General features: G+C 42.1%; 1 protein-coding gene across 1 annotated transcript in view; it reads right to left on the reverse strand.

Annotated features, from left to right (window-relative positions):
- LOC118083835 (dynein axonemal heavy chain 11-like) overlaps positions 1 to 27,227 on the reverse strand; it is a 236,863-nt gene that overhangs the window by 52,372 nt on the left and 157,264 nt on the right. The window contains exons 56-61 of the mRNA XM_060272909.2: positions 21,817 to 22,050; positions 19,410 to 19,556; positions 16,850 to 16,963; positions 13,859 to 14,002; positions 10,343 to 10,525; positions 5,566 to 5,667 (exon numbers count right to left, since the gene is read on the reverse strand). Coding sequence (XP_060128892.2) covers positions 5,566 to 5,667; positions 10,343 to 10,525; positions 13,859 to 14,002; positions 16,850 to 16,963; positions 19,410 to 19,556; positions 21,817 to 22,050 — 924 coding nt within the window. The remainder of the gene's footprint in view (positions 1 to 5,565; positions 5,668 to 10,342; positions 10,526 to 13,858; positions 14,003 to 16,849; positions 16,964 to 19,409; positions 19,557 to 21,816; positions 22,051 to 27,227) is intronic.

Consider the following 27,227-nt stretch of genomic DNA (forward strand, 5'->3'; position numbering starts at 1 on the left):
TAATATCAAATTATACTGAGGATAGTATGGAAAAATACGGTAAATAATTGTCAGCATATGTAATGCCAGAAAGAAAGCTTATTGTCTCAGATGATGGGTTATGGTCCAATAATGATTTACTGAGAAATCCCAGTGGTGTACAGTATTATGTCATTACAGGAACCATGAGAATTCCCTCTAAGTTGCTCCTTAGGTAATCAGATTCAGCCGCTAAACTAGGGGCACTTCCAGGTTCCCTGTATATTGAACATTCATCTGGATTTGTTTGTGGTAAGGCTAGATGATATGGCACTGAGTAGTGTTACCCCAGAGTAGGGACGGGAGATAAGTTCAATTTGATTCCCATTTAAAGGCAAATTTGCCTAATTAACATTATTCGAAACCATGTGTGAACCGAAACATAGTTATTCCTTCGAAATTTGCACTTCTCCAAATTTTGCATTGCAATTCTCTAGCCAAGTAATGTGTGCAGAATTGCATATACTAGGCTAAAGTGTGCATATAAATGCACTTATCAATGAAAATAATATAAAAATGCATTAGATTAGGGGGAAACGTTTCGTAAAAATGAGTATATTAAGCAAAATTGCATACAAAAATGCAGGAGAAATTTGCACCAAAATGCTGGTGAATTTTCATGAGGACACTGGAAAAATGAAAATTAAACACAAATTGATGTGGAAATGCAGAGAATAGTACTTAAAACTGGTAAAATGAGAAACGGAGAAAAATCAAAAGTGACATGTTAGCCCATCCCTATCTCACACCTTTTAGTATATTTTCCCATCTCTTTTGTTATTGCAAAAGTCTGATATTTGGGGAAGCAGATTTGCTATGCAAATGTCACTGCCCAACCTGGATTTGGTGGCATATGAGGAGTCTGTTATACTTGAGGTTGGTTCCCTGTGTGATTCGAATTCTGACGTTCTAAGTTTATTCTAAATTACATAGAGAACCTGCCCAATTAGAAATTGTTGCCTGCTACAGAAACCCAGTGGAAGGGCGGGCAATTAGGAATGGCATTGGGGAAATGTGGGAGGGGGTGGGCCTGGTGGCCCAGTGGGGTCATCCCTGTTCTCTCTCTTACATAATGATAATCAAATTTGTGTGGGGACAATGACTGAATATGGAATCTCATTAAGATCTACTATTAAGTCCTCCAAGAATTAGTCTAATCACTTTCAAAATTATCTCCACTAGTATCAGCAATCACAGAATTCTGTGATAATGAATCCACAAGTTTACTACAAACTGTATGAAGAATATTTCCTTTGTTTCATCCTGAACCTACAGCCTATCAGTCTTATGACCCTGTGTTGTATTGTGTTGACTGAGAGATAATAATAATAATAATAATAATAATAATAATAATAATCATCATCATCATCAACCAGTGCGACCAGGGCCGTTTCAGTCCCATAATGAGGCCTGAATCCTGACCGGAAGGGATCCAAATGGTCTGCTTCTTGTTTCACTCTATTTGTTTTCTTGGCACGATATGTTGTTGTTGTTTAGTCGTTTAGTCGTGTCCGACTCTTCGTGACCCCATGGACCATAGCACGCCAGGCACTCCTGTCTTCCACTGCCTCCCGCAGCCTCCCGCAGTTTGGTCAAACTCATGTTCGTAGCTTTGAGAACACTGTCCAACCATCTTGTCCTCTGTCGTCCCCTTCTCCTAGTGCCCTCCATCTTTCCCAACATCAAGGTCTTTTCCAAGGATTCTTCTCTTCTCATGAGGTGGCCAAAGTATTGGAGCCTCAGCTTCAGGACCTGTCCTTCCAGTGAGCACTCAGGGCTGATTTCCTTCAGAATGGATAGGTTTGATCTTCTTGCAGTCCATGGGACTCTCAAGAGTCTCCTCCAGCACCATAATTCAAAAGCATCAATTCCCCTTCATGGATCACTGCCTTGTCGTGGCGAAGGGGCTTAAATAACTTAGAGAAGTTATGTTTTGACCAAACGTGATCCACCTGGAGAAGGAATTGGCAAGCCACTCCAGTATCCCTGCCAAGAAAACTCTATGGACAAAGACAACAGGCACGATATGTATCATAATTTTATAAAACTTGTGACACATTCTCCTTCGCTGTCTTCCCCAAACCAAAATACCCTAATCCCTTCACAGCTTTTCCTTGTGGAAAAGGAAACTTTGTAACACATGATAATTTTGATTGCCCTTTTCTGTACCTCCTATGGCTTTTTATTATCATTTTTTGAGAACTACTGTGCAGTGTATTCTAAATGTGACTCCAACAAAGATTATAACAACATTATCTTCAATGCCTTTCCTAGTAGCTCCTAACGTTGGACACAAAACAATGTTAAGTCCCACTGATTCCTACGAGAGAATTAAGGACTTGAGTAGGGTGCCTAGAAAACAAGTAGACAGCAGCTTCTCCACTGCTGGTGTGTGTTCTCTCTGTAGTGTACCTTATAATTGCCTAATAGTAACAACAGGATTATTGATTCTTTTCATCTTCAGTATTTGGCCCAGCCAAATGACACAGCGAAGAAATAAAAGGAGTTGCAAGGATAGGACCCAGAAAGGGGTATGACAATATAACCGTGTTGAAACCAATTAGTTCTGGACCTGGCCTGCGTCTGGATGGGGGAAGACACCCCCACTCCCAAAACCTTCTGTGCTTTCCTTAGCTATTTGGAAGGAAGACAAGGCATATATTAATTAATCAGGCTAAGCTACTGCAAAACTGAGAAAGTTTGTTCTACTATTTTGTTTGCAGCAGGATCATTCCTTACATATTCACACACTTCTGAAAAGAAGATAGAAAGATAGAAGATAGATAGATAGATAGATAGATAGATAGATAGATAGATAGATATAGTTGCACGTCGAGCCCCAAAACCCTGCCCGTGAAAATAAAGACACCCAGGAGAAAGAATTTAGTTTAAAGGTTAATAATGGGCAAATTTAGGCCACAGTTTTATTGAATACGTAAGTGTGACTGGTATTGGCTTAGACATTGGTATCCAATGACTATACTGGCTCCTGCTCACCCAGCAGGGAGCCTGCAAAGGCTAAACTACCAGCAGAGGGAGCTCCAAGAATGGCTATTGACTGGTGCTCACCCCTGGGGTTCCCGGGGTCCAGGCATGGCTCTAGCCCCTCCCCGGGCTTCGGACAAGATTCAGACCCCCAAATTCCTGTAACGGAATACCCTATCAAATGGAGGGACAGGTGTTGGCCGCACCTCCCCTCCCCACACACCCCTAAACCAATGCCTAACCACCAAACCTTACAAAGTTGTGATGATTGCTGAGAGGTGCACCGGAAATTTTTTGAAATGTTGGGCGGAGAGTTTGCAATGGGGAGGCAATGATCTGAACAGAGATATGGGAAGCAGGGGCTATAACTGCAAGAGAATGTGTACCTGTCTGCACAGGTGTGCATTGGTTCGTGTGAAGCTGCCATCAACCATGACTTATGAGATTGTATGTATGGAATGAGATCATGATACATTTGTAGGATGCAACCCATGTTGCAAGTGAGCATTGGGCTCCAAAAAACGCTCAGGTGGCTTTGCACACACAGTGGACCCCCTTCAGAAATGATCAAACAGCAGCAAAAGTGAGTTAAAGGTCCTTGAATTAAACATAATTACTAAATGTAACTAGCATTCCAGTTGAATGACCAGACCCGTTTTTGTTGGTTATTGGACAAATGCAAGAAAATCAATATCTCTGCTGAGAAACCAGAGTTTAGAATTAAGGGGAAAACCCACTCCAGAACATTCTGAGTTCAAATGTTCATCATTCCCTAGCGTTATTTGAAATTCTTGTTTGGAGTTAAATGGTCAAGTCATAAACAGAATAAATTCTTCACCTACTGGTGGATTTTACAACTTGTTTTTACAACTAGCTTTGAAACTTGGAAAAAGCCACAAAGGTTAACAACAGCTTTATACTCTGTTATTCCTTATCAGTTGAAATAGGACTGGGAGTTTGTTGTCTTACTCCATTCTCTACAGTTTCACATCTAATACTATGTCATGATTTAGTAATTCACCAAACATAATATCAAATGAAGAGGAATTGTACACCTGTATAAAAACAAATGTAATTTTTAGAACTGTTGAGTTTAAAATCAGCATTACTGAAGTCACACATCAAATAAACTATGCACATTGATTGCAAACACCATTTGTTTGCTGAATTACTAGGCTTGACTTGAATTCCCTTTGAGTTCACTGGGATTTCTTTTCATGTAATAATGCTTAGGGCTACACTAATGATTCCTACTGCGTTAAAGCAAACTTTTGCCACTTTAATTCATCTTCGTTGTTCATTTAACAGCACAATCCTAAGCATATTTAGGACACTGCATATGGTTTGCTGGCAACAGTTTTAAACTATTATTTATTGCATTTTTCCTGAAAAAAGATAAATCCAGATTAAATCAGAGTGTCGACAATTCGGGGTGGCATTTTTATGTCAATGTTTTGTGGATGCTGCAAAATCAAACAAACTTGTGTACCATAGAAGTACAATAAACACCCATCTGGAAACACCTTTACTCCCAGGTAAGTGCATACAAGACTGCAATTCAAGTAGTGGAAGGAAACTAGAATACATTTATTTGCTGGTGCATAGCACCTCTGTCAGGGATGTGGGTGGCGCTGTGGGTTAAACCACTGAGCCTAGGGCTTGCTGATCAGAAGGTCGGCGGTTCGAATCCCTGCGACAGGGTGAGCTCCCGTTGCTTGGTCCCAGCTCCTGCCCACCTAGCAGTTCGAAAGCACATCAAAGTGCAAGTAGATAAATAGGGACCGCTCTGGCGGGAAGGTAAACAGTGTTTCCGTGCACTGCTCTGGTTCGCCAGAAGCGGCTTTGTCATGCTGGCCACATGACCCGGAAGCTGTCTGCGGACAAAACGCTGGCTCCCTCGGCCTATAGAGCGAGATGAGCGCCGCAACCCCAAAGTCGGACACGACTGGACCTGATGGTCAGGGGCCCCTTTACCTTGACCTAGCACCTCTGTCAGGTGGATCTAGCAGGTGTAGTCTCCCCCATTAAGAGGGAGAAATTCTTTTTCCTTTTATGATGGATACTTCTTGCAACTGAAAGCTTAAGCCAGCCTAAATAGAGTGTTCCCTGACTTGCAAGTGAAAGCTAAATGAAAACTTGGCCATTTATATCAAGGAACAACATTTATCTGAGAAATAGGCTAGGCTACAGCCAAAAATGGCTGCCACCTCAGTGCCCCCCCTTTATAGCAAGCAAAGGTAAACTAATATTGAATGAATGTCAAATATCAAAGAGAAAACCCACACACAGATCCTTTTTTAAAAAAGCTCCTAATCAGTGGGTAAATAGGCAATTGGGGTCATAGGAGACAATAACAATAATGCTTGGTTCTATTATTTTAGACGAGTGCATCAAGCCAAACAAAACACAACAAATGATTATCCAGGCTAGAAACTCTTTCATTGCCTCTAAGTACAATAATGGAATTTTAAAATTTGGCATGCAGTATAAGGAATGGTGCCCCCTGTTTGATATGTAGGAGATAGGAAGAGACCTACATAAACTGAAGACAATAACACTTACATTGAGCTTCTTCCTTATTGACTCAAGTTTTTCCGCTGCAACGACCAAGTCTGCATTGGCCTGTGCCAGGGCTTGCCGTTTTTGATCTACTTCGCAGTAAACCTAAAAGGCAGAGCAGGATACATGTTTAAACTGTGCACCGCACATCACAGAAATTGTGATACAGGCCTGAATTCAGATAGCAGTCCGGAAAGATAAAAAAGGCTTAGAATCATAGAATCATTTGAAAACTTATAACAGTTTGAAAGTGGACCCTCCCTGTCTAATGAGGATTCAGTTCAGTGATTGTAAGCGTGGAGCTTGAAGTTCATTGATCTACAAGTGGCCAGTTGCTTGATACAGTGGTACCTCAGTTTACGAACTTAATTCATTCCTGAAGTCCATTCTTAAACTGAATCCGTTCTTAAACCGAGGCGTGCTTTCCCGAATGAGGTTTACCGCCACTGGTGCCCTTCCACCATTTGGATTCTGTTTGTAGACTTCCGATTTTGCAGAGTTTTTGCAGTTTTGCAGAGTTCATAAACCAAATAATTCGTAAACGGGACTGTTCATAAACCGAGGTAACTCTGTACCCATTATTTCATCCCAGCCAACACAGCAGTAATTTAGAAAAAGAGAGTGTTCACAGTTAATTACCTCACAACTATGATACATTTACTTAGGGTTTTGGTGGGAACTGAGATAAGTTAGGTGAGGAGTCAGGGTTAGTGGTTACATGCTTATTTCCCCCTCTGTTCCATTTTATGTACGGTAACTTTCTCCACGACCTTTTCTTGCATGATCCCTGTGCTTATCATCACTTGTTATGAAACAGTACACATGCATAAGGGTCCATGAGGGCTCGACATTAAAATGGAACTTATTAGCAGGGAAATTACATCATGCCATATGAACACCTGATATAAGATGGGATCAAACCACCAGCATAATTTATCTTTCACACTTGTTTTATGGGTTCAACTGATCAACCTTAAACATATAATAATTAAGAAAAAAATGTTCATATAATCAGTATGAACACGCCTGAAGTTTGTACAAATGCTACGGGCTATAACATACAGAAAAATAAATTGCCAACTTTTAAAACAAAAAAACCACACACACACACACACACACACGTAAAAGTATCCACACTTACATATATCTTTTGGACGTGTCCACGCAAAAGGAAAGCAGATTGATAAAGGATAGAAGAAATGCTAAATATGCATCATGACAAACAGTGAAAAATTAAGTATTGCAACCTACATTAATTACATTCTAGTAAGATGAATAGGCTGTTCATCATTAATGAGAACATACACCTTTGTCTAAGTTTTATACCTACCTGTGATAAATGTGCTAATGGCGATAAAATACATCATAGTAGCATTTGAATTAACAGCTCACTAATAGATTGACATATGAGTATGAATAAAGTGTTTAATCATAAACATGGCACCACACCTAACAGCAAACCCTCCTCTGTGCATATATCAAAGAAACAGAACCCAATGTAAACATTACAACCTCGTTTTAGTTAGTACATACTAAAACAACGTTATGTCATTGTTTGTAACCACGTTGTGCTGAGAATTATAGTTAGAGCCATACAAATTGTAGTGTGGTTTATGGACCTTTTAATTAAAACAGTGATGACAATTTTTGAATGGGAAGGGTGTATGTTGGCTCTGTGCAAAATACACATTGACTCCTACTCAAGTGACAGCAGCCAGGTAGTCAAACGCTCCTTCTGTGGAGCTTGATCCACAGTGAGCATAAATTCAAACAGTTTGAAGGGGAGTTGATAGACAACTGCTGAGTGAAAGAGTGGAGATTTCACATCCAGAAAGGTAAAGTTTCATTCATAAGACGCGGAGGGTAATATCATTTCTACAATACCACTAAGAAACGCCCGTACAAAATAAAATACAAATTTAATGTTACCAAGCATCTATACTATATCAGGGCCCTCCAGACCAAACTTTCCATGTACATTCAGAGCAATTTGTGCTCTTGACAGTGGTCATGTCTGTTCTCACATTCCAGTCAATTTGCACCCTCAAAATTTTCTGGATAGTCACACAGCACCTTTAGCAATCCATACACAGTCTGAAGCTTTTTGCTGGAAAACCATAGCTTTTTATGCCACAAATGTTTCCATTTTTCTGGATACTGCTTTTGTCACTCTATAGCACTATGGTGCCCTGCCAGTGTACCAAATTAACTTTGCTTCTTTGTGATGTACTTCCTGGATACTGGTGTTCTTGTACAGTAGAACCTCGACTTACCACCGCCCCTACTCGCGAACAATCTGACTTGCGGCCTCGGAAGTAAATACCGGGTTTGCTGTGATTCGCGCATGCGCAGCGGTGGCTTCTGCCAACTGCACATGCGCAGAACGGCGCTGCCGCCGAATGTGCACGTGCAGAACGGCGCTTCTCCCAGAGACCTGGATCGACTCATGAATGGACCTCCATAACGGATTCCATACGCAAGTAGAGGTTCCACTGTAGTTGGAAAGAGGCAAAGGTTTAGCACAGTCGCCATAGCCTTAAAAACACTTTACTACCAGAGAGGAATGGCAAACTAAGCTGTTGGACTATGCCGAAACGGCAAAACTGACTGGAAGGCTCAGGAACCAAGAAGACCAAAACTTCAATAAAGAAGGGGGGGAATTATAATTTATCTAGGAGACCACTGTAAGCAGGTGAAAACATTAGTAGGATTTTAACAACACTTGTAATGTAGCGAATATCATGGACAATATGGATTATGAAATAATATGCAGCCGAGAGGGTTTACAATAGGATCCATGGAAGGTAAGGTGGGCAGTCCAGAGATTTGGAGAAATCTCAAAATATGGATATGTATTCTGGATTGTTATAAACTAATATTTGTAAAACCAAATAAAAATTATTTAATAGTCATAGTTTCATAGATTAAATATTAGACGAAATTAGTAGAAAATCTGCTTTTTTTAGATTAGTTTTTATTTTTTAAAAATTATTGTGTTACAAAACAAACAAATAAACAGGGGAAAGTACACCTATCATCTCCACTTTAAATCCATAGTTTCTTTTTCAGAGTTTGTTTACATTTAGTGAGAGGCACTTTTGTCACAGACATCTTGTGATTGGGGGAGAAGAGAGGGGAAAGAAGGAGGGGAGTGAGAGAGTGAGGGAGATGTGGTTTATTATTCTTTCATTCTGGTGCATAGTGTTAGTGTAGGGCAGGCCCTCCAGTTTTGGGACTACAATTCCCATCATCCCTGACCACTGGTCCTGTTAGCTAGGGATGATGGGAGTTGTAGTCCCAAAACAGCTTGAGGGCCAAGTTTGGCCATGCCTGGTGTAGTGATTTGTGTCAGCGTCACGTGGGTAGGTCCTTTCTTTATATATTTATTAAAATAATATTTAAAGCAGCTTAAATGAAAAAAAAACCCAATATGAAAATACCCAAACAGCACATTCAGTATAATAATAACAAGGTCAACAATAATATATTCCAGATGTTCCTCCTCTTGCTGCCTCCAGAAGAACAGAATTCCTGGGGCTGTGATTCACATCCCCCCAAAGGCTCACCCCAAAATGTTCCTTTCCCTTTGGCAGCCACCTGAATGCAGCCACTCTCCTTCAAACCTGTTTTATGGGAGTGTGCTTTGGACACCAATGACGGCAGTCTAGATGATAGCTCTTGCTGGCTGGCTAGCTGACGCTTTCCTTAAGTGAGAAGCCTGAGAGACTTCCTGGCAACGAAATACTTTTATTTGTTTTGTTATTTTCATTTGCCACAGGAATGAGCGAAACATTTAGCCGGCCAAATTTCTAGTAGCTCTGGAACATTTGAAGATGAGCCAGCCTTTTCTGTCTTTAGGTCTTTAAAAACAAACAAACATAATAATCATCTTTCTAATACCTAAAATCAGGGCTGTTTTCCAGCTGGAACTCACTGGAACCCGGTTCCGGCACCTCTCAGGTGGGTGCCATTGCCATTCTAAGGGAAGAAGAAGGTGAGGCCAGGCATCTCTTTTCCTAGAAAAATAGCACTGCCTGAAATGCCATACATTTACTTCATGTCAAGATCCACATAACTGTCAAACACAAATAGCTTAAAAGGTAAAGGGACCCCTGACCGTTAGGTCCAGTCGTGGATGACTCTGGGGTTGCGGCGCTCATCTTGCATTATTGACCGAGGGAGCCGGCGTACAGCTTCCGGGTCATATGGCCAGCTTGACTAAGCCGCTTCTGCCGAACTACAGCAGCGCACGGAAACGCCGTTTACCTTCCCGCTGGAAGGTATTTATCTACTTGCACTTTGACGTGCTTTTGAACTGCTAGGTGGGCAGGAGCTGGGACCGAGCAACGGGAGCTCACTCCATCACAGGGATTCGAACCGCCAACCTTCTGATTGGCAAGCCCTAGGCTCAGTGGTTTAGACCACAAAGCCACCCGCGTCCCTACAAATAGCTAAAGGCTGTCCAAAACGTAGGTCCATTTTCCTGAAGGAACACTATGATGACACAATGATGAGAGTGACTGGTTGAGTAGAGCTGTAGAATCAAATTTCCACTCAGCCATGAAGTTTATGGGTTGTCCTTGGGGCAGCCAACATCTTCAACCTCACCTACCTCACACAGTTCTTATGAGGACAAAACAGGTGGAAGAAGAGCCTTGTACACTACCTTGAACTCTTTGGAGGTAAAGCAGGGTTAGAACTGTAATAAATAAACAGGATTACGATTTCTTAAGCAATTAGAAAATAAAGTAGAGCTAAGGTAAATATTATTAATTCCCACCTCGTGGAATTTAACGATATTAATAACCCACGCACAAAGACCAGCAGCTGCTGAAGATTTTGTCCGTACAAACTCTGGGCTGAACTCTGGATCACTCAGATAATCTTCTTTTACAGCTTTAACAGTGGCATCCGGGATATGTTCTTTGTCAAAATTGATGAGACTTTGGAGGAATTCATCTACCTAAAGAGAAAAGAGAAGGAGGCCACCCCAAATCATAGAATCTTAGAGTTGGAAGGGACCCTAAAGCTCATCTAGTCCAACCCCATGCAATGCAGGAATCCCAGCTAAAGTATCCATGACAGATGGCCACGCAACCTCTGCTTAAAAACCTCTAAGGAAGGAGAGTCCACAACCTCTCATGGGAATCTGCTCCACTGCCAAACAGCTCTTACTGTCAGAAAGTTCAAGTCAGAATCTCCTTTCTTGTAAACTTGAAGCCATTGCCCCGAGTCCTACCCTCAGGAGAAAACACACAATTAACTAAGCTGTGTGAAGCTAGTATGACCCCCCTGACAAAATATCTGATCAAAGTTTATTTTTTAATGCTGTGAAAGTTTTTTAAGAGAATTTTTTTTTTTTGCCATGTTGTGGGATAATCAGTACCTTCAAAGTACAGTGGTTCCTTGGTTTAAGAACAACTTAGTTTATGAACAACTTGGATTAAGAACGTTGCAAACCCAGAAGTAGGTGTTTTGGTTTGTGAACTTTGCTTTGGAAGCAGAACATGTTTCGCTTCCTGTTGAGTGTGTTCCATTTGTAAATTGAGTTCCCCGCTACTATGGGAAAGCACGCCTTGGTTTAAGAACGCTTTGGTTTAAGGTAAACCAAGGTACCACTGTAAAGTCAAAGAAACAATGGAAAGAGCTGCTCCCGCAATAATAATAATAATAATAATAATAATAATAATAATAATAATAATAATAATTTATTATTTATACCCCGCCCATCTGGCCGGGTTCCCCCAGCCACTCTGGGCGGCTTCCAAAAAAAGAAATTCTAAAATACAGAAATCCATCAAACATTAAAAGCTTCCCTAAACAGGGCTGCCTTGAGATGCCTTCTAAAGGTCTGGTAATTGTTCTCTTTGACCTCTAGTGGGAGGGCATTCCACAGGGTGGGTGCCACTACCAAGAAGGCCCTCTGCCTGGTTCCCTGTAACTTGGCTTCTCGTAATGAGGGAACCGCCAGAAGGCCCTCGGAGCTGGACCTCAGTGTCCGGGCAGAACGATGGGGGTGGAGACGCTCCTTCAGGTATACCGGACCGAGGCCGTTTAGGGCTTTAAAGGTCAACACCAACACTTTGAATTGTGCTCGGAAACGTACTGGGAGCCAATGTAGGTCTTTTAGGACCGGTGTTATGTGATCTCGGCGGCCGCTCCCAGTCACCAGTCTAGCTGCCGCATTCTGGATTAGTTGTAGTTTCCGGGTCACCTTCAAAGGTAGCCCCACGTAGAGCGCATTGCAGTAGTCCAAGCGAGAGATAACTAGAGCATGCACCACTCTGGAGAGACACTCACTGGGCAGGTAGGGACTCAGCCTGCGTACCAGATGGAGCTGATAAACAGCTGCCCTGGACACGGAGTTGACCTGTGCCTCCATGGACAGCTGTGAGTCTAAAATGACTCCCAGGCTGCGCACCTGGTCTTTCAGGGGCACAGTTACCCCATTCAGGACCAGGGAGTCCTCCACACCCGCCCGCCTCCTGTCCCCCACAAACAGTACTTCTGTCTTGTCAGGATTCAATCTCAATCTGTTAGCCGCCATCCATCCTCCAACCGCCTCCAAGCACTCACACAGGACCTTCACCGCCTTCACTGGTTCTGATTTAAAAGAGAGGTAGAGCTGGGTATCATCAGCATACTGATGGACACCCAGCCCAAACCCCCTGATGATCTCTCCCAGCGGCTGCATATAGATGTTAAAAAGCATGGGGGAGAGGACAGAACCCTGAGGCACCCAACAAGTGAGCGCCCAGGGGTCTGAACACTCATCCCCCACCACCACTTTCTGAACACGGCCCAGGAGGAAGGAGCGGAACCACTGCATGACAGTGCCCCCAGCTCCCAAGCCCTCTAGACGGTCCAGAAGGATGTTATGGTCGATGGTGTCAAAAGCCGCTGAGAGATCCAGCAGAACAAGGAAACAGCTCTTACCTTTGTCCCTAGCCCGCCGGAGATCATCAACCAGTGCGACCAAGGCAGTTTCAGTCCCATGATGAGGCCTGAATCCTGACTGGAAGGGATCCAAATGGTCCGCTTCTTCCAGGCGTGCCTGGAGTTGTTCCGCAACCACTCGCTCAATCACCTTGCCCAAGAATGGAAGATTTGAGACTGGGCGATAGTTGGCCATATTGGCTGGATCTAAAGATGGTTTTTTAAGAAGCGGTTTAATAACCGCCTCTTTCAGCGGGTCTGGGAAGGCTCCCTCATGGAGAGAAGCATTTACCAACCCGCGAAGCCCATCGCCCAGCCCTTCCTGGCTAGCTTTTATAAGCCAGGATGGGCAAGGATCAAGGAGACAGGTGGTTGGTTTCATTCGTCTAAGCAGCCTGTCCACATCCTCGGAGGTAACAGATTGAAATTGATCCCACAAAACTTGACTAGACAGGACTCTAGCACTCCCCCGCCCCGGCCCTGCTCCCACGGTGGAGTCTACCTCTTCCCGAATCTGAGCGACTTTATCTGCAAAAAACTTTGCAAAATCATTGCAGGAGATCATGTGGCCCGTACTGGGCCCGGATGGAACAGGTGGTTCCGCTAAATTGCGAACCACCTGGAAGAGTCTCCTGCTGCTGTTTTCTGCAGATGCGATGGAGACGGTGAAGAAGGTCCTCTTCGCCGTCGCCATTGCCACTTGGTAGGCTCGAAGTTGAGCTCTAGCCCGTGTCCGGTCTGATTCAAAATGAGTTTTCCGCCACCGGCGCTCTAGCCGTCTCAACGACTGTTTCATTGCCCTCAGCGCTGTTAGCGCTTAAATTTCCCCCCTGTGGTTTCCTTTTGTGACAGCTTCTAACCACTTCACAAGATGCACATGTTTTTGGCACCTTAATAATAATAGTAGTAGTAGTAGTGGTAGCAGGAACAATATTAATAATAATAGCTACTACTAAAAATACTGTTGAGGCGTTATGAGTAGCATAAATTATACAGAAAATGTTGCAACCTCTTTTGGAGTACACTGGCTTTTTTTTTTTACATCCCATCCTTCACAGAAGAGGTTTTATATTTATAAGAAACTGTGCTGACATTTAATAAGTATGATTTGGGGAAATGTGTGGCGCAAAGTCATGACATTCCCCTCCCCCACCCTTTGACAGAATGTCAAAGGTGTATCTACCAGTAATTACTTTCCTTCCTTTCCTGAAGTTCTTTGACAGACTCCTGCCATGCCCATTATCTTTGGCATTTCCCTCCTATGTGTAACTAGTAGATCAAGGCACACCAGAGATTAAGAAATGTTTACGTAGACTTTTGCGTTAATCTCTGTGTCCCCTCGCAGAGCGTCCCTCTTTACCTTGCTCATATACATCTTGGCCGTTTTCCAGCTCCGGTCCTTTGGAATCTTGCCGCTCGGGGACGAGAGAACCAGGACAGCAGCCGTCACATTTGTTACGATAGCAGGTGGGTTTGGGAAAGTTCTTAGCTCAGTCAGGTTCAGCTGAAATAATAATAATAATAATAATAATAATAATAATAATAATAATAATAATAATTTATTTATACCCCACCCATCTGGCTGGGTTTCCCCAGCCATTCTGTGAGGCTTCCACAGAATATTAAAATACAATAATCTATTAAACACTAAAAGCTTCCCTAAACAGGGCTGCCTTCAGATGTCTTCTAAAAGTCTGGTAGTATAGAACAGGATGATATTCCAGCTGAACTATTTAAAATTTTAAAAGATGATGCTGTTAAGGTGCTACACCCAATATGCCAGCAAGTTTGGAAAACTCAGCAATGGCCAGAGGATTGGAGAAGATCAGTCTACATCCCAATTCCAAAGAAGGGCAGTGCCAAAGAATGCTCCAACTACCGCACAATTGCGCTCATTTCACACGCTAGCAAGGTTATGCTTAAAATTCTACAAGGCAGGCTTAGGCAGTATGTGGACCGAGAACTCCCAGAAGTGCAAGCTGGATTTCGAAAAGGCAGAGGAACCAGAGACCAAATAGCAAACATGCGCTGGATTATGGAGAAAGCTAGAGAGTTCCAGAAAAACGTCTACTTCTGCTTCATTGACTATGCAAAAGCCTTTGACTGTGTCGACCACAGCAAACTATGGCAAGTTCTTAAAGAAATGGGAGTGCCTGATCACCTCATCTGTCTCCTGAGAAATCTCTATGTGGGACAAGAAGCTACAGTTAGAACTGGATATGGAACAACTGATTGGTTCAAAATTGGGAAAGGAGTACGACAAGGTTGTATATTGTCTCCCTGCTTATTTAACTTATATGCAGAATTCATCATGCGAAAGGCTGGACTAGATGAATCCCAAGCAGGAATTAAGATTGCCGGAAGAAATATCAACAACCTCAGATATGCAGATGACACAACCTTGATGGCAGAAAGTGAGGAGGAATTAAAGAACCTTTTAATGAGGGTGAAAGAGGAGAGCGCAAAATATGGTCTGAAGCTCAACATCAAAAAAACCAAGATCATGGCCACTGGTCCCATCACCTCCTGGCAAATAGAAGGGGAAGAAATGGAGGCAGTGAGAGATTTTACTTTCTTGGGCTCCTTGATCACTGCAGATGGTGACAGCAGTCACGAAATTAAAAGACGCCTGCTTCTTGGGAGAAAAGCAATGACAAACCTAGACAGCATCTTAAAAAGCAGAGACATCACCTTGCCGACAAAGGTCCATATAGTTAAAGCTATGGTTTTCCCAGTAGTGATGTATGGAAGTGAGAGCTGGACCATAAAGAAGGCTGATCGCCGAAGAATTGATGCTTTTGAATTATGGTGCTGGAGGAGACTCTTGAGAGTCCCATGGACTGCTAGAAGATCAAACCTATCCATTCTTAAGGAAATCAGCCCTGAGTGCTCCCTGGAAGGACAGATTGTGAAGCTGAGGCTCCAATACTTTGGCCACCTCATGAGAAGAGAAGAATCCTTGGAAAAGACCCTGATGTTGGGAAAGATTGAGGGCACTAGGAGAAGGGGACGACAGAGGACAAGATGGTTGGACAGTGTTCTCGAAGCTACGAACATGAGTTTGACCAAACTACGGGAGGCAGTGCAAGACAGGAGTGCCTGGCGTGCTATGGTCCATGGGGTCACGAAGAGTCGGACACGACTAAACGACTAAATAATAATAATAGAACAGGAAAGACATCAGTATTAACAGACCAATTATATTTCCAAAGGAAAACCTTGGCATTATTTAAAAGAGGACCGTAACATCCAATTAAGGTGAGCACATGTCACACTTTACAGTGGGCAGTCCTTTATTGTGGCTGGCGCTGTGGTCTAAACCACTGAGCCTCTTGGGCTTGCCGATCAGAAGGTCAGTGTTTCAAATCCCTGCAACGGGTGAGCTCCCGTTGCTCTGTCCCAGCTCCTGCCAACCTACCAGTTTGAAACCACGCCAGTACAAGTAGATAAATAGGTACCACTGTGGCGGGAAGGTAAATGGCGTTTCCTTGCGCTCTGGTTTCCATCATGGTGTTCCATTGTGCCAGAAGAGGTTTAGTCCTGCTGGCCCCATGACCCGGAAAGCTGTCTGTGGACAAACACCGACTTCATCGGCCTGAAAGTGGTATGAGTGCCGCAACCCCATAGTCACCTTGGACTGGACTTATCCATCCTGGGGTCCTTTACCTTTACCTTTAAAGGGCTGTCTGGTTCAAAGTCTGGTTCAAATATAAGGAATTTTAAGAGCGGAGGGCAACAGGAGCAACTTGAAGACGCCCATCAGCTGTTACCACCTTGACAGCAGACTGACCTGGTCACAGACCTTCCCCACTATGGTGAGATGCATTGTATTTCTCTCTAAATTATGGTAATAGTGAGGAATTCAACATGATGCTAAGTTGATCCATTTCCACTTCCCAGATGGAACAATCCTTCTTCTTCATCCCACAAATGCGGTTCCGGGGTCTCTCTCAACACCCCCTGAGCCAATTGGGTGTGTGTATGGAAAACCCCATTGCACTCCAGTAGCAGGCGAAGGGCTTCGGACTTGATCTAGCGATGGCTGGCAAATTCCACTCAACATCATCATATTCCATGCTGAACATCTAGTACAGGGTTTCCCAAACTTGGGTCTCCAGCTGCTTTTGGACTACAGTCCTCATCATCCCTGACTACTGGGTCCTGCTAGCTAGGGATAATGGGAGTGGTAGTCCAAAAACAGCTAAAGACCCAAGTTTGGGAAACCCTGGCCTAGTAACTGAGAACTAGTGGCATCAGTGATGTGATGCAGGAAGCTGTCTTGAAAAAGAACTAAATAACGAGGCAGTGTGGAACCCATTCAGACGAATAAAAACAAACGAAGTGGTGTTACCCTATTCAGTGTGTTCAGGGCAGCATTTGCAGCCTTTAGAGCTGGCTCGGCTTTGGCAAGGTCATTTTCAGATTCTTTCTGCTGCTTTGTTACTTCTGCCTGAATGGCCGCCACCTAGAAAGTATTGCACAATAATTGTCACGCCACTTACGACCCTCTTGGAGGGCACCCAATTTTTGGGTGTCATCATGATAGGGCAATATATATGCAAATACTGATGAACCGCCTTTTGGGACAGATTCCACCCAATACAGTGTAGAACAATATAAACATAGAATTAGAATAATAACGGATCACTTTTTAAAAAGTTTAAATGCAATAAAAATTTTTTAAAATAAATAAATAAATATAATTCAGGCCAATCTAAAAACAATTTTCAAAGCCACAGCAATAAAATAGCAATACAAACAAGTATGATTAAAAACTCTCTTCTCTTTGGACAACAGAAGACCGTGCAGCTTCTCTCTATGTAGAAGAAGCAGAGTTTGGATTTGATATCCCGCTTCATCCCTACCCGAAGGAGTTTCAAAGCGGCTAACAATCTCCTTTTCCCTTTCTCCCCCGCAACAAACACTCTGTGAGGTGAGTGGGGCTGAACCCAGTTCCCCAGATTATGAAGTCTACTGCTCTTAACCACTACACCACACTGTGAAAGAAAAACAGTGGCTTGTTCTGAAACAATCATAGAATCATAGAATTGTAGAGTTGGGAGGGACAAGGGTTATCTAGTTCAACCCTCTGCAATGCAGGAGCCCCAATGCGGGGCTTGAACCCATGACCATGAGATCAAGAGTTTTGTGCTCTACCAACTGAGCTATCCTTAAGTTAAAGCCCACTTGGAAGAGAGATGTTTACAAAGCCTTTTAAAACATAGTCACCATAAAGCGGCCAAGAGGTTATTACTGAGAGGGCCCTGTGTCTACTACCTGACAATCTACTTGATCTTAAAGGTGTGGGACCAGTGAGCAGGGTCCCCATCGCTGTTACCAAGGAATTGGCAGCTTTGTGTAGACACAGCTGGGCCTTCCAATAACCTGGCTCCAAACCATTTAGGGCAATGTTTCCCAAACTTGGGTCTCCAGAATTGGACTATAATTCTCATCATCCGTGACCACTGGTCCAGCTAGCTAGGGATGATGGGAGTTGTAGTGCCAAAACAGCTTGGATACCCAAGTTTGGGAAACACTGGTTTAGGGTTCAAAGATTAAAACCAGCACTTTGAATTGGGCTAGAAAATGCGCTAGCAACAAGTTCAACCAGTACAGAATCAGCACAGATATACTCTGACTGCCAGTATACAATGCCATTGCATAAATAAAACTGTGATTAACTGGATGTTATGAGGAACGGTGAGTGGGAAAAGGCATGGTCTGTGTACCGTACACATCACTGGCTTAAAACACAGCTAGGTGATTCTTCTTCTCAATTTGGATCAAGTCAGTTTGAGGGGGATGCATCAAAATGCAGCATTTCATAAGAAGTAGCAGGATAGGTACGGATATCCCAAACCAGCAGTAATGCAGAATAAACAGGAATGTGCGCACAACCACGGAGACATAGCGACTTCGTGTTCCTCATAACCATTATGTCCACTCTATGTGGCTAATTTCCCCACATACTGGGCTACAATATATGCAAAGTTTGCTTGTTTTTGCATTCTAGTGTGTAATATATACCCAGATTCCTAAACGGATCATAGAAGCTCTTATTCATTCCAGCTCATTTTAATGCCCACTCTCCTGTAATGCACACATCTTTGGGTTGAAGAATGGCATCACAAAATGTGGATGAGTGCAAAATTTAAAAGATAGCTGTGTCCCCGTCCCCGCCCCCAAAATTACGGTACTATCTTGATAAGTGCAAATTAGGTAGGCACAAATTGAGATGTGAGGCAAATGGATTTTCTTCTCTGTCCTTAATCAGAATCAGATTCCATTGTGTCTAATAGGCCTTACTCTCCATTCCCTCCAACATTTCTCCAATGAAAATAGGAACACCCAGTGCTTTTTTATGGAGGGACGCAGGGGGACGCATACCCCTAAACATTTTTTGGATCTTTTTACTTTTGTCCATTTATTGTATTTATTTCCCCTGATTTGAACTATAAAATTGTGATTTTCTTGAGTCAAAATGAGAGTACCCCTAAACATTATTATTATTATTATTATTATTATTATTATTATTACCACCCTGCCCATCTGACTGGGTTGCCCCAGCCATTTAGAGGCTTCCAACGTACATAAAAACATAATAAAACATTAAACATTAAAACACTTCCCTATACAGTGTTGCCTTCAGGAGTCTTCTAAAGGTTGTATAGTGATTTATCTCCTTGGCTCAGGGGTTGCATATAACTCCATATCCTCCAACAATTCTCTGGTGAAAAGTGGGACATTCCGGGATCAAATCAGAAACCGGGATGGCTTCTGTAAATCCAGGAGTGTCCTTGGAAAATAGGAACCCTTGGAGAGTCCTTCCCTCTAGTAAGAGGGTTTAGGACCATGGCCTAAATCTATATGTGTGTGTGACTCAGTTGTGCCTATCATTCATATTTATATACCTTCTGCTCCTCCTCATCTGCGGTGGCTTTTTCTTGACTTAGTTTTTGCGTCTGTTGTCCAATTTTGTCAATAAGAGCCTCAGTGTCTTTGTTTCTCTGATGAAGTTCTATCTCTTGAACGGCAAGCTTAGACTTCAGATCTTCCACCTAAGATGTAGCAAGCATAATTGGGTAATTAAGTTCTAACAAGATTTAAATGATATTCAAAACAACCGGTTAAAAGGAGTCATTGCCTTGGGCTTTGTTGTACACTTGTATAATTATTTTCAGCCCTCTAGAGGATGCATAATTACATTTCTGTATTTATAAAAAAAGATTGCCTTGAAGGCCCCAGTATGATTTTACAGTCTATTGACCAGCATATTGATGCGGGGGGGTCAAAATGTCCCCTAATAAAGAAATATTCCCAACAATTCTCAAACTATCCAGAGCAGGTTGTGTCAGTGCTTATTTGGATTTTGCTGCTTTTGAACAAATGTGAAGTCTTGCTGCTTAAGAAAATGTAGGACGAGATCATTACATCTTATATAAACAGAAGGGGAAACATGAAAATAACTAGGAATAACAAGCTTCTTTACTGTCCGATGCAGCCATTCTTCATTGTTCCACAAGAATATAAGAATGGCTTTGCTGGACCAGACAAATGGCCCATCCAGTCCAACAACCTGTTCTCATTCTATGGCTAAACAGGTGCCCATGGGAAGCCTTTAAACAAAATCCCCTAAAATAAATGATACAAATGACGTGGACTAAAAAAAAGGTAAAGGTAAAGGACTGTTTATCTGCAGACAGTTTTTCCGGGCCATGTATCCAGCATGACTAAGCCACTTCTGGCGCAACAGAACATCGAAACCAGAGGAGTGCATGGGAATGCTGTTAACCTTCCCGCCAGGGCGGTACCTATTTATCTACTTGCACATTTTAGTGTGCTTCTGAACTGCTAGGTTGGCAGAAGCTGGGACAGAGCAACGGGAGCTCACCCTGTCGCAGGGATTTGAACCACCGACCTTCTGATCGGCAAGCCCAAGAGATTTAGTGGTTTAGACCACTGTGTGTATGGACTACTCTGGTTTAATTTGAATTTGTGGGAAGTGGATTAACAGCCGAGTAATGTTGAAATGTGGACACACCCCTTAAGCTGTTTTTCAGCTCTCAGAAAGATGCAACAACCCAGCTGCGTACAAGTTGAACATTCTGAATTACTTTTGTTGAAAAATTTCAAGCATGATCATGAATGATGGAAGTTTAGAACCTGTCAGTCATGAAAAGCTAACCAGTTGCAAATCCTGCCCCCACAAGGAGATATTGCTAAAGTAAGATGATAAAATTATGTGCGTACAATATGCTATTAGCAGAGAAAGTCAATTTTATGCAAAATGATGAATGTCAGTTGAGACTGCCCCTAGGGCAATGCTTGTTAGTTCACAAATGAGCTGATTGTATGTTCACAGCTACAATTTTCATGAAGTCTCATTCAAAGAAATATTAATGGCCATTATTTAGCTACAGTATGGAGAGAACATACAACTGGCAGTCTTCTTGCCAAAGCATTTCTTGAAATGTCATTTGAAAAGCAGAATTCTCTTTTAAAGCAAACCCAACAGGACAGAGATTCACATGTTTGCTTTATATTAAAAGAATGCCAATAAAGATACAACTAAATTTCTTACTACAGTCTCAAAGTGTCCATCATTTGTACTTAACATTTTTGACTACTTCAGAGGAACAAATGCTGTGCGCCTTAAAGGAGGAAGGAGCTCAAGAGAAGGTTCAATATTATACCAAAAACTAAATTCAAAAGGGATTCCCAACTATACTGAAAAAGGCATAGCTTGTTAATACTATAGAGTGGCAGAAGAACTATAAGATCACAGTGCAATGGTTTGGCCTCTTCACTCTCATCCTTAACTCTCTCTATCCCGCTAAACCAGGCACCCCCAAACTGCGGCCCTCCAGATGTTTTGGCCTACAACTCCCATGATCCCTAGCTAACAGGACCAGTGGTCAGGGAAGGTGGGAATTGTAGTCCAAAACACCTGGAGGGCCGAAGTTTGGGGATGCCTGCGCTAAACATTAGCTCTCCAATTAGCTCCTTCCTCGAAAGAAAAACTCTTAACCTGAACACAGTAAGTAGGACCAGCCCAATACATGCGGCCATTAGGAATATCAAATAATTTTGGTCTGCCGCAGTTTTTAAATCTGTTGCAGGGAGAAATAACTTCCAGGTCAGCGGTCACTCTCTTGCTCCTGCTCAGGCCTATGGTACTGTGGTGCCTCTTCTTTAACTCTGCAGTGCACACTTCCTCTACCCAGAAGCAGAGGATGCTACAGCTGAGGCAATGTCTGTTGCTGCTGAGATTTTGGAGATTTCGTTATTTCTTTCCCAGAAAAACATTTCTTAACCTACCTGTGAAGCTGTAGTCTGCAGCTTTTGTAGCCCGTTTTCCAATCTTTCCATTTTTTGAACCAACTCTTTTCTCTTCTTCGCTAGCAGATTCTGGTAGAGTTTAATTAGTTCCAGAAAACTCTTTGGTGTTGTGTAGTTATAACGCTTCTCATTCTGCTGGTATTTGACACTTACTTCATTAACACTTGTGTGTGCAAAAGCAATGAAGTGGCTGATTGAAGGCTTCACGTGAGGCTGAAAAACAGATCCACAGCAATACTTCCTAGTATGTCAGGCTTCACTATAGAACTGATAAAGTTGTACAGGAAATAACGTTTAGCATTGTTTTTCAGCACAATCCTATGTTTGTTTACTCAAAAGAAAGTACCATTATGTCCAATGCGTCTCACTTCTTAGTGTGTTTAGGATAGTTGTTTATTTCAAGACTGACAAATAAATCTTATACATGTCTTCCAACATCAATGTGACTTACTCCCAGGTAAGCATGTATGAGCCTGGTGTCCCAAAACTACTTCCAAATGTGTTTCATTGTATTTTAGCTATTGTTTTTAACTAGTTTGCCTTTATTATTTTGTATTTTATACTTGCATTTTTAAAACGTTGCATACCACCTTGAAACCCAAATTGGGAGAAAGGTAAGACATAAATAAATGGAAGAATAATAATTATTGAATAATTGAGGTTGCACCTAAATGGGGTTGCACCTAGAATAATTGTTGTTGTTGTTGTTCTAGGTGCAACCCCAAGTAGTTTGCTTAAAGAATCGCCCAAGGTTCAAGAACATATGTTAAGTTCATGTCTGTACATCCAATTATTACATTTATATCCTAATTTCCTTCCCTTTTTAATGCTCACAATAACTCTCTGATGTAGGTGTGAGACAGAGAGAGTGACTGGCTCAAGGTCATCCATAGAATCATAGAGCCATTACATTTGGTAATGCCATAGAATTGTAGAGTTTGAAGGCACCACCAGAGTTATCTGGTCCAACCCCTACAATACATAAGTATTTTGTCCAACTCAGGGCTCAAACCCACAACCTTGAGATTAAGAGTCTCATGCTCCACCGGCTGAGCTATATCCAAGTGAGCTACATGACCCTGGTATCTCATGTTCCAGTCCAACACCCTAACCACTAAACCATGCTGATAATCAAATTGCTAATGAGAATAAACTTCATCTTGCCTCTCATTATATCAGTGGCGATATATTTTTAAACTGAGCTAGTTGTTTTACGCCTGTCTCTTGAGGCTGATTTAATTATGGAATTGACATATAATATAATGTACTATTTTAGTTGCATATTTTCTGTTGCAAACTTTAAAGCAGCGTGGAAGGGGGTGGTGGTGGCAAAAAGTGGGGTAAAAAGTTTCCAAAATAAAATGCAGTTGATGAATCTTAAAGAGTTCTCTCTCTTCTGACTTTTGTCATTTAGTGCAACTGCATTGCAGGAATGCATAGGGGGAAAACAGCTTGTTCAGTCTCTCAATCCTTGGAGTCAAGCAACTATGGTGATGTATTGCATGAACACTTCAGTCTATCATTGTAATACATCAAAGCAAGGTACTTGTTTGAAGGTGGAATTACTCAAAAAGTGTTGTCATTTAGCAGACCTGTCCGGGAACAAGGGATCAGTTCAGTCATGGAGCAGAAGACACAGTATACTGCTAGGAGGAAGGAGGTGTCCCCCACCTTTAGCTTCAAAATATTAGTGCATTAATGAAATACAATTTGCATTCATACAGATTGCAGCACAGGGGAAGGTCACAATGTGACCGTAATTACTCAGAACCAAACGCTATTCCAACAGAAATAGGTTACTCTAGCTATGTTGCTACGGTTGTTTCCACACTAGTAATTTCCCGCCAAATACTCATCCTACATATTTGCAGAGAATCCAAATGGCAGTATCAAACTGTTGCAAGTCCAGTGTTTCTGTATGGCCTTCCTGTCTATTTCCAAGCCTGATTTGTGATTTATTTATTTTATTATTTGCACTATACAGTGGTACCTCTACTTACGAATAACTCTACTTACGAATAACTCTACTTATGAACGGTACTCCGCCCGCCATCTTGGATGCGGTTTAGATAGGATTTTTTCTACTTACGAATTTTTAGATAGGGTTGCTTCGACTTACGATTTTTTTCTCCCAATGCATTCCTATGGGATTCGACTCACAATTTTTTTCGACTTATGAATGTGCGTTCGGAACGCATTAAATTCGTAAGTAGAGGTACCACTGTAATTGTACTGCAAAGTGGACAGGCAGAACGCTATTGAGACTTTTCAGGGCTCCTGTACATCTAATTAAAAATTCCTGCTTGTTAAGTTCTGCCTCTTTTGAGTGCCCCCGTTGCTCATGGCTGGAGGATGGATGACAAATAGACAATTGCCTCCTGAGCAGCACTATTTTGTATAAAAATGTAAAGTAAAAATAATGCAAGGACTCCATCAATGTAAGTCTTTCCCCTGACCAGAACACTGCTACAACATTCAGCATGGTGGGGGATGCTATGCCGATTCATTCTCTGTCCTAGTTGCAGTGGCTTAGACTGCATGGGTGATGTGTTTGCCCTGAAAGGGTTAAGTAATTTTCATGTAGCCCAAGCCAACATGTACAAATCCCCTGGTGGGTCTTGGGAAGTACCTGCTTAGCTGACACAGCCATTGCCTCTGTGAAGGGCTATTGCAACATATATGCGTTTGGCATGCATAAGGTCCAAAATTCGTTGCCCAAGGTAGGGCTGCGAAGGCTCCTATGTGAAACCCTGTGAAACTCCATACCCTCCAACATTTCTCTAATGAAAATAGGGATGCCCTAAGGAAAAGCAGGACATTTCACGGTCAAATCAGAAACTGGGAGACTTCTGTAAATCTGGGACTGTCCCTGGAAAATAGGGACACTTGGAGGGTCTGCCATGAGAATGGCTGTTTATGAGCATTTGATCACTGGTGTTCACATGTGAGCACATCTCCTTGAATTCTCATCATGACATCTGTATACACGATTGCATAAGCGAGATTCCTCCAGAGGTTGTCAGACATGCTTATTCCAGATTGCTGTTTCTATTCGCATCAATTACTGAGCTGACTACACAAATCTCATCCACTTTATTTTAATCTTTCGGATGATGTGCTTTTAATGCACATCATCCAAAAGATTATTAGCAACTTATTGTTGTTACCTTTTAAAATCTACTTTTGAATAGCGAGATTTCTTAGTAGCAATTGTCAGCCTGTTAAGTGCTGTTCAGACCTCTGAATGTAATCCTCTACCCAGTATCTATGGCACCCAGTATATTTTCTAGTATGTTAATTATTTCAAGGCGGGAAGATGAAATACCAAAAAAGGCTTTGTTGTCTACTCAAATTAGCATAACCAAAAGAGAAATAAATTTCCTACAACAAAGACAGGCAATACAATAACTCAAAAGAGTGGAGTTTTTTTCATTAGTGTATCAAACTGCAAGACAGAAACATGTAATTTGAAAAAAAAAAAAGCTCATAACTAAAAATGGAAACACAGCTGATGTTGCAGCATTTACATGTAGGTTTTCAGATATGAGGATTCTGGAGCTATCTTGAATTCAGTTTAAACGCCTTATATCAAAGGTTTTAAGAAATGGTGCAGCCCCCAGCCCTGGGAAATTACTCACATTGGCTTCAGTGGGACTGGCTAGCACTAAAAAGAAATATTCTTTTTTGCATTGAATTGTTTTCCTTATGGTAGACTGCCGTACTTCTTTTTTTAAACAAAACAAAAACAACCAAACCAAACCACCCACCCCTCTAACCTTAGTAACTGGAAAAGTTTTAAATGTGTGTCGGCAACATGAGTGACCTTAGAACTGCACTACAACAACATTTCTATGAACAGAGTATAAGACAGGGATCAGCAACCTTTTTCAGCCATGGGCCAGTCCACCATCCCTCAAACCTTGTGGGGGGCTGGACTATTATTTGAAGGAAAAAAATGAACAAATTCCTATGCCCCGCAAATAACCCAGAGATGCATTTTAAATAAAAGGACACATTCTACTCATGTAAAAACACGCTGATTCCCAGACCGCCCGCGGGCCGGATTGAGAAGGCGATTGGGCTGCATCTGGCCCTCGGGCCTTAGGTTGCCTACGCCTGGTATAAGAGTTTCAAGTTGTAAGATCAGAGACTGGGAAATCACATGCCAAAAATCCAAGTAGTACATGCTATAGAGGGTTGTTGAGAGAGAAAAACATGTGCCCACATTCTTTAAAGGACGGCAGGGATACTGCATGCATATTAGAGGCAAGTTACACCCTTGTTAGCTGCATTTTGAAATCCTTAATCTCACCCAAATGTTATTTTGATGCGCTCACATGCATTTCGCCTTTCGGTTCTTGAAACCTGGGGACACATTTCCCCTGACGCCTCCTGCGAATTTACAAGCATTCCGAGCACATTCCCTGCTTTGCATGGAAAATGTATTTGCACAGTTGTCAGTGTGATGGACAGGGGGAGAATGATACGAAAGTTTTACTTGTTACTACATACAATAGCCCAGTAGGACTCATGATGTGTTGGTGAGACAAACTGTGCCCTATTCTGGAACATATTAAGTTTGTCTCCAGGACACACATGACTTCACGAGGGTGTCTAACCTCATTCATAATAGATGCTAATCTTTTCAGGGCTGACTGATGACAGCATTTCCTGCCCTTCACGGAATTAGAGCTGGGTTTTATCAAAGGACTCAAACTGCCTGCTAATTAGACTAATTCCCTTCATCATGAATTATTTATTTCCATTGGTAACCGATCACTGTGACATTAATGGGTTCTGCTCAACTTAGTTTCCTACTAATATACACTATAAGTTAAACGCTTAAAAAACTCCCCATACTTTTAACTGCAAGTTAAATGTAACCTCTAAGTCGAATTCCTGACATCATTTGCAAAGGAAGGGGGTCTGCTGATGTCAAGTGATCTAAGACCTGCTTAAATTCTGACATTTTAAGTTAATATTTCCTGAGTTAAGCCAGAAATTTTGGCTTAAAATCCATGGGACTGGATCGCCAATAGGATTATTGAGTTTGAGAGGTGTTGGCAAGAATGTTTCCCATCAATGCTGGGTCTTGCAGAGAAGGGCAGCTTTTGAGAAGGCAACATAATCATTAAAGGGAAGGAAACACTGAAATTGTAGGAAATGTCTGTTCCAGTTAAATTATTGTAGTCATCTCATTTCTAAGCTTGTGGTTGTGTAAAGGCACTGAAACACACACACACACACACACACTCATTCTTAATCTCACCCAAAACAAGGTCATAATACAGAATACATGACACACAGAGGTGGGGTAGCTAAGCCTTTATCTGGTTGGTGCTACTTCAAATTGTGGTAGGGGTTCACAAGAAGCCAATATATGCAAGAAA

Source organism: Zootoca vivipara, chromosome 1, assembly GCF_965207765.1.
Source record: "Zootoca vivipara chromosome 1, rZooViv2.hap1.1, whole genome shotgun sequence".
Classification (NCBI taxonomy): Eukaryota; Metazoa; Chordata; class Lepidosauria; order Squamata; family Lacertidae; genus Zootoca; species Zootoca vivipara.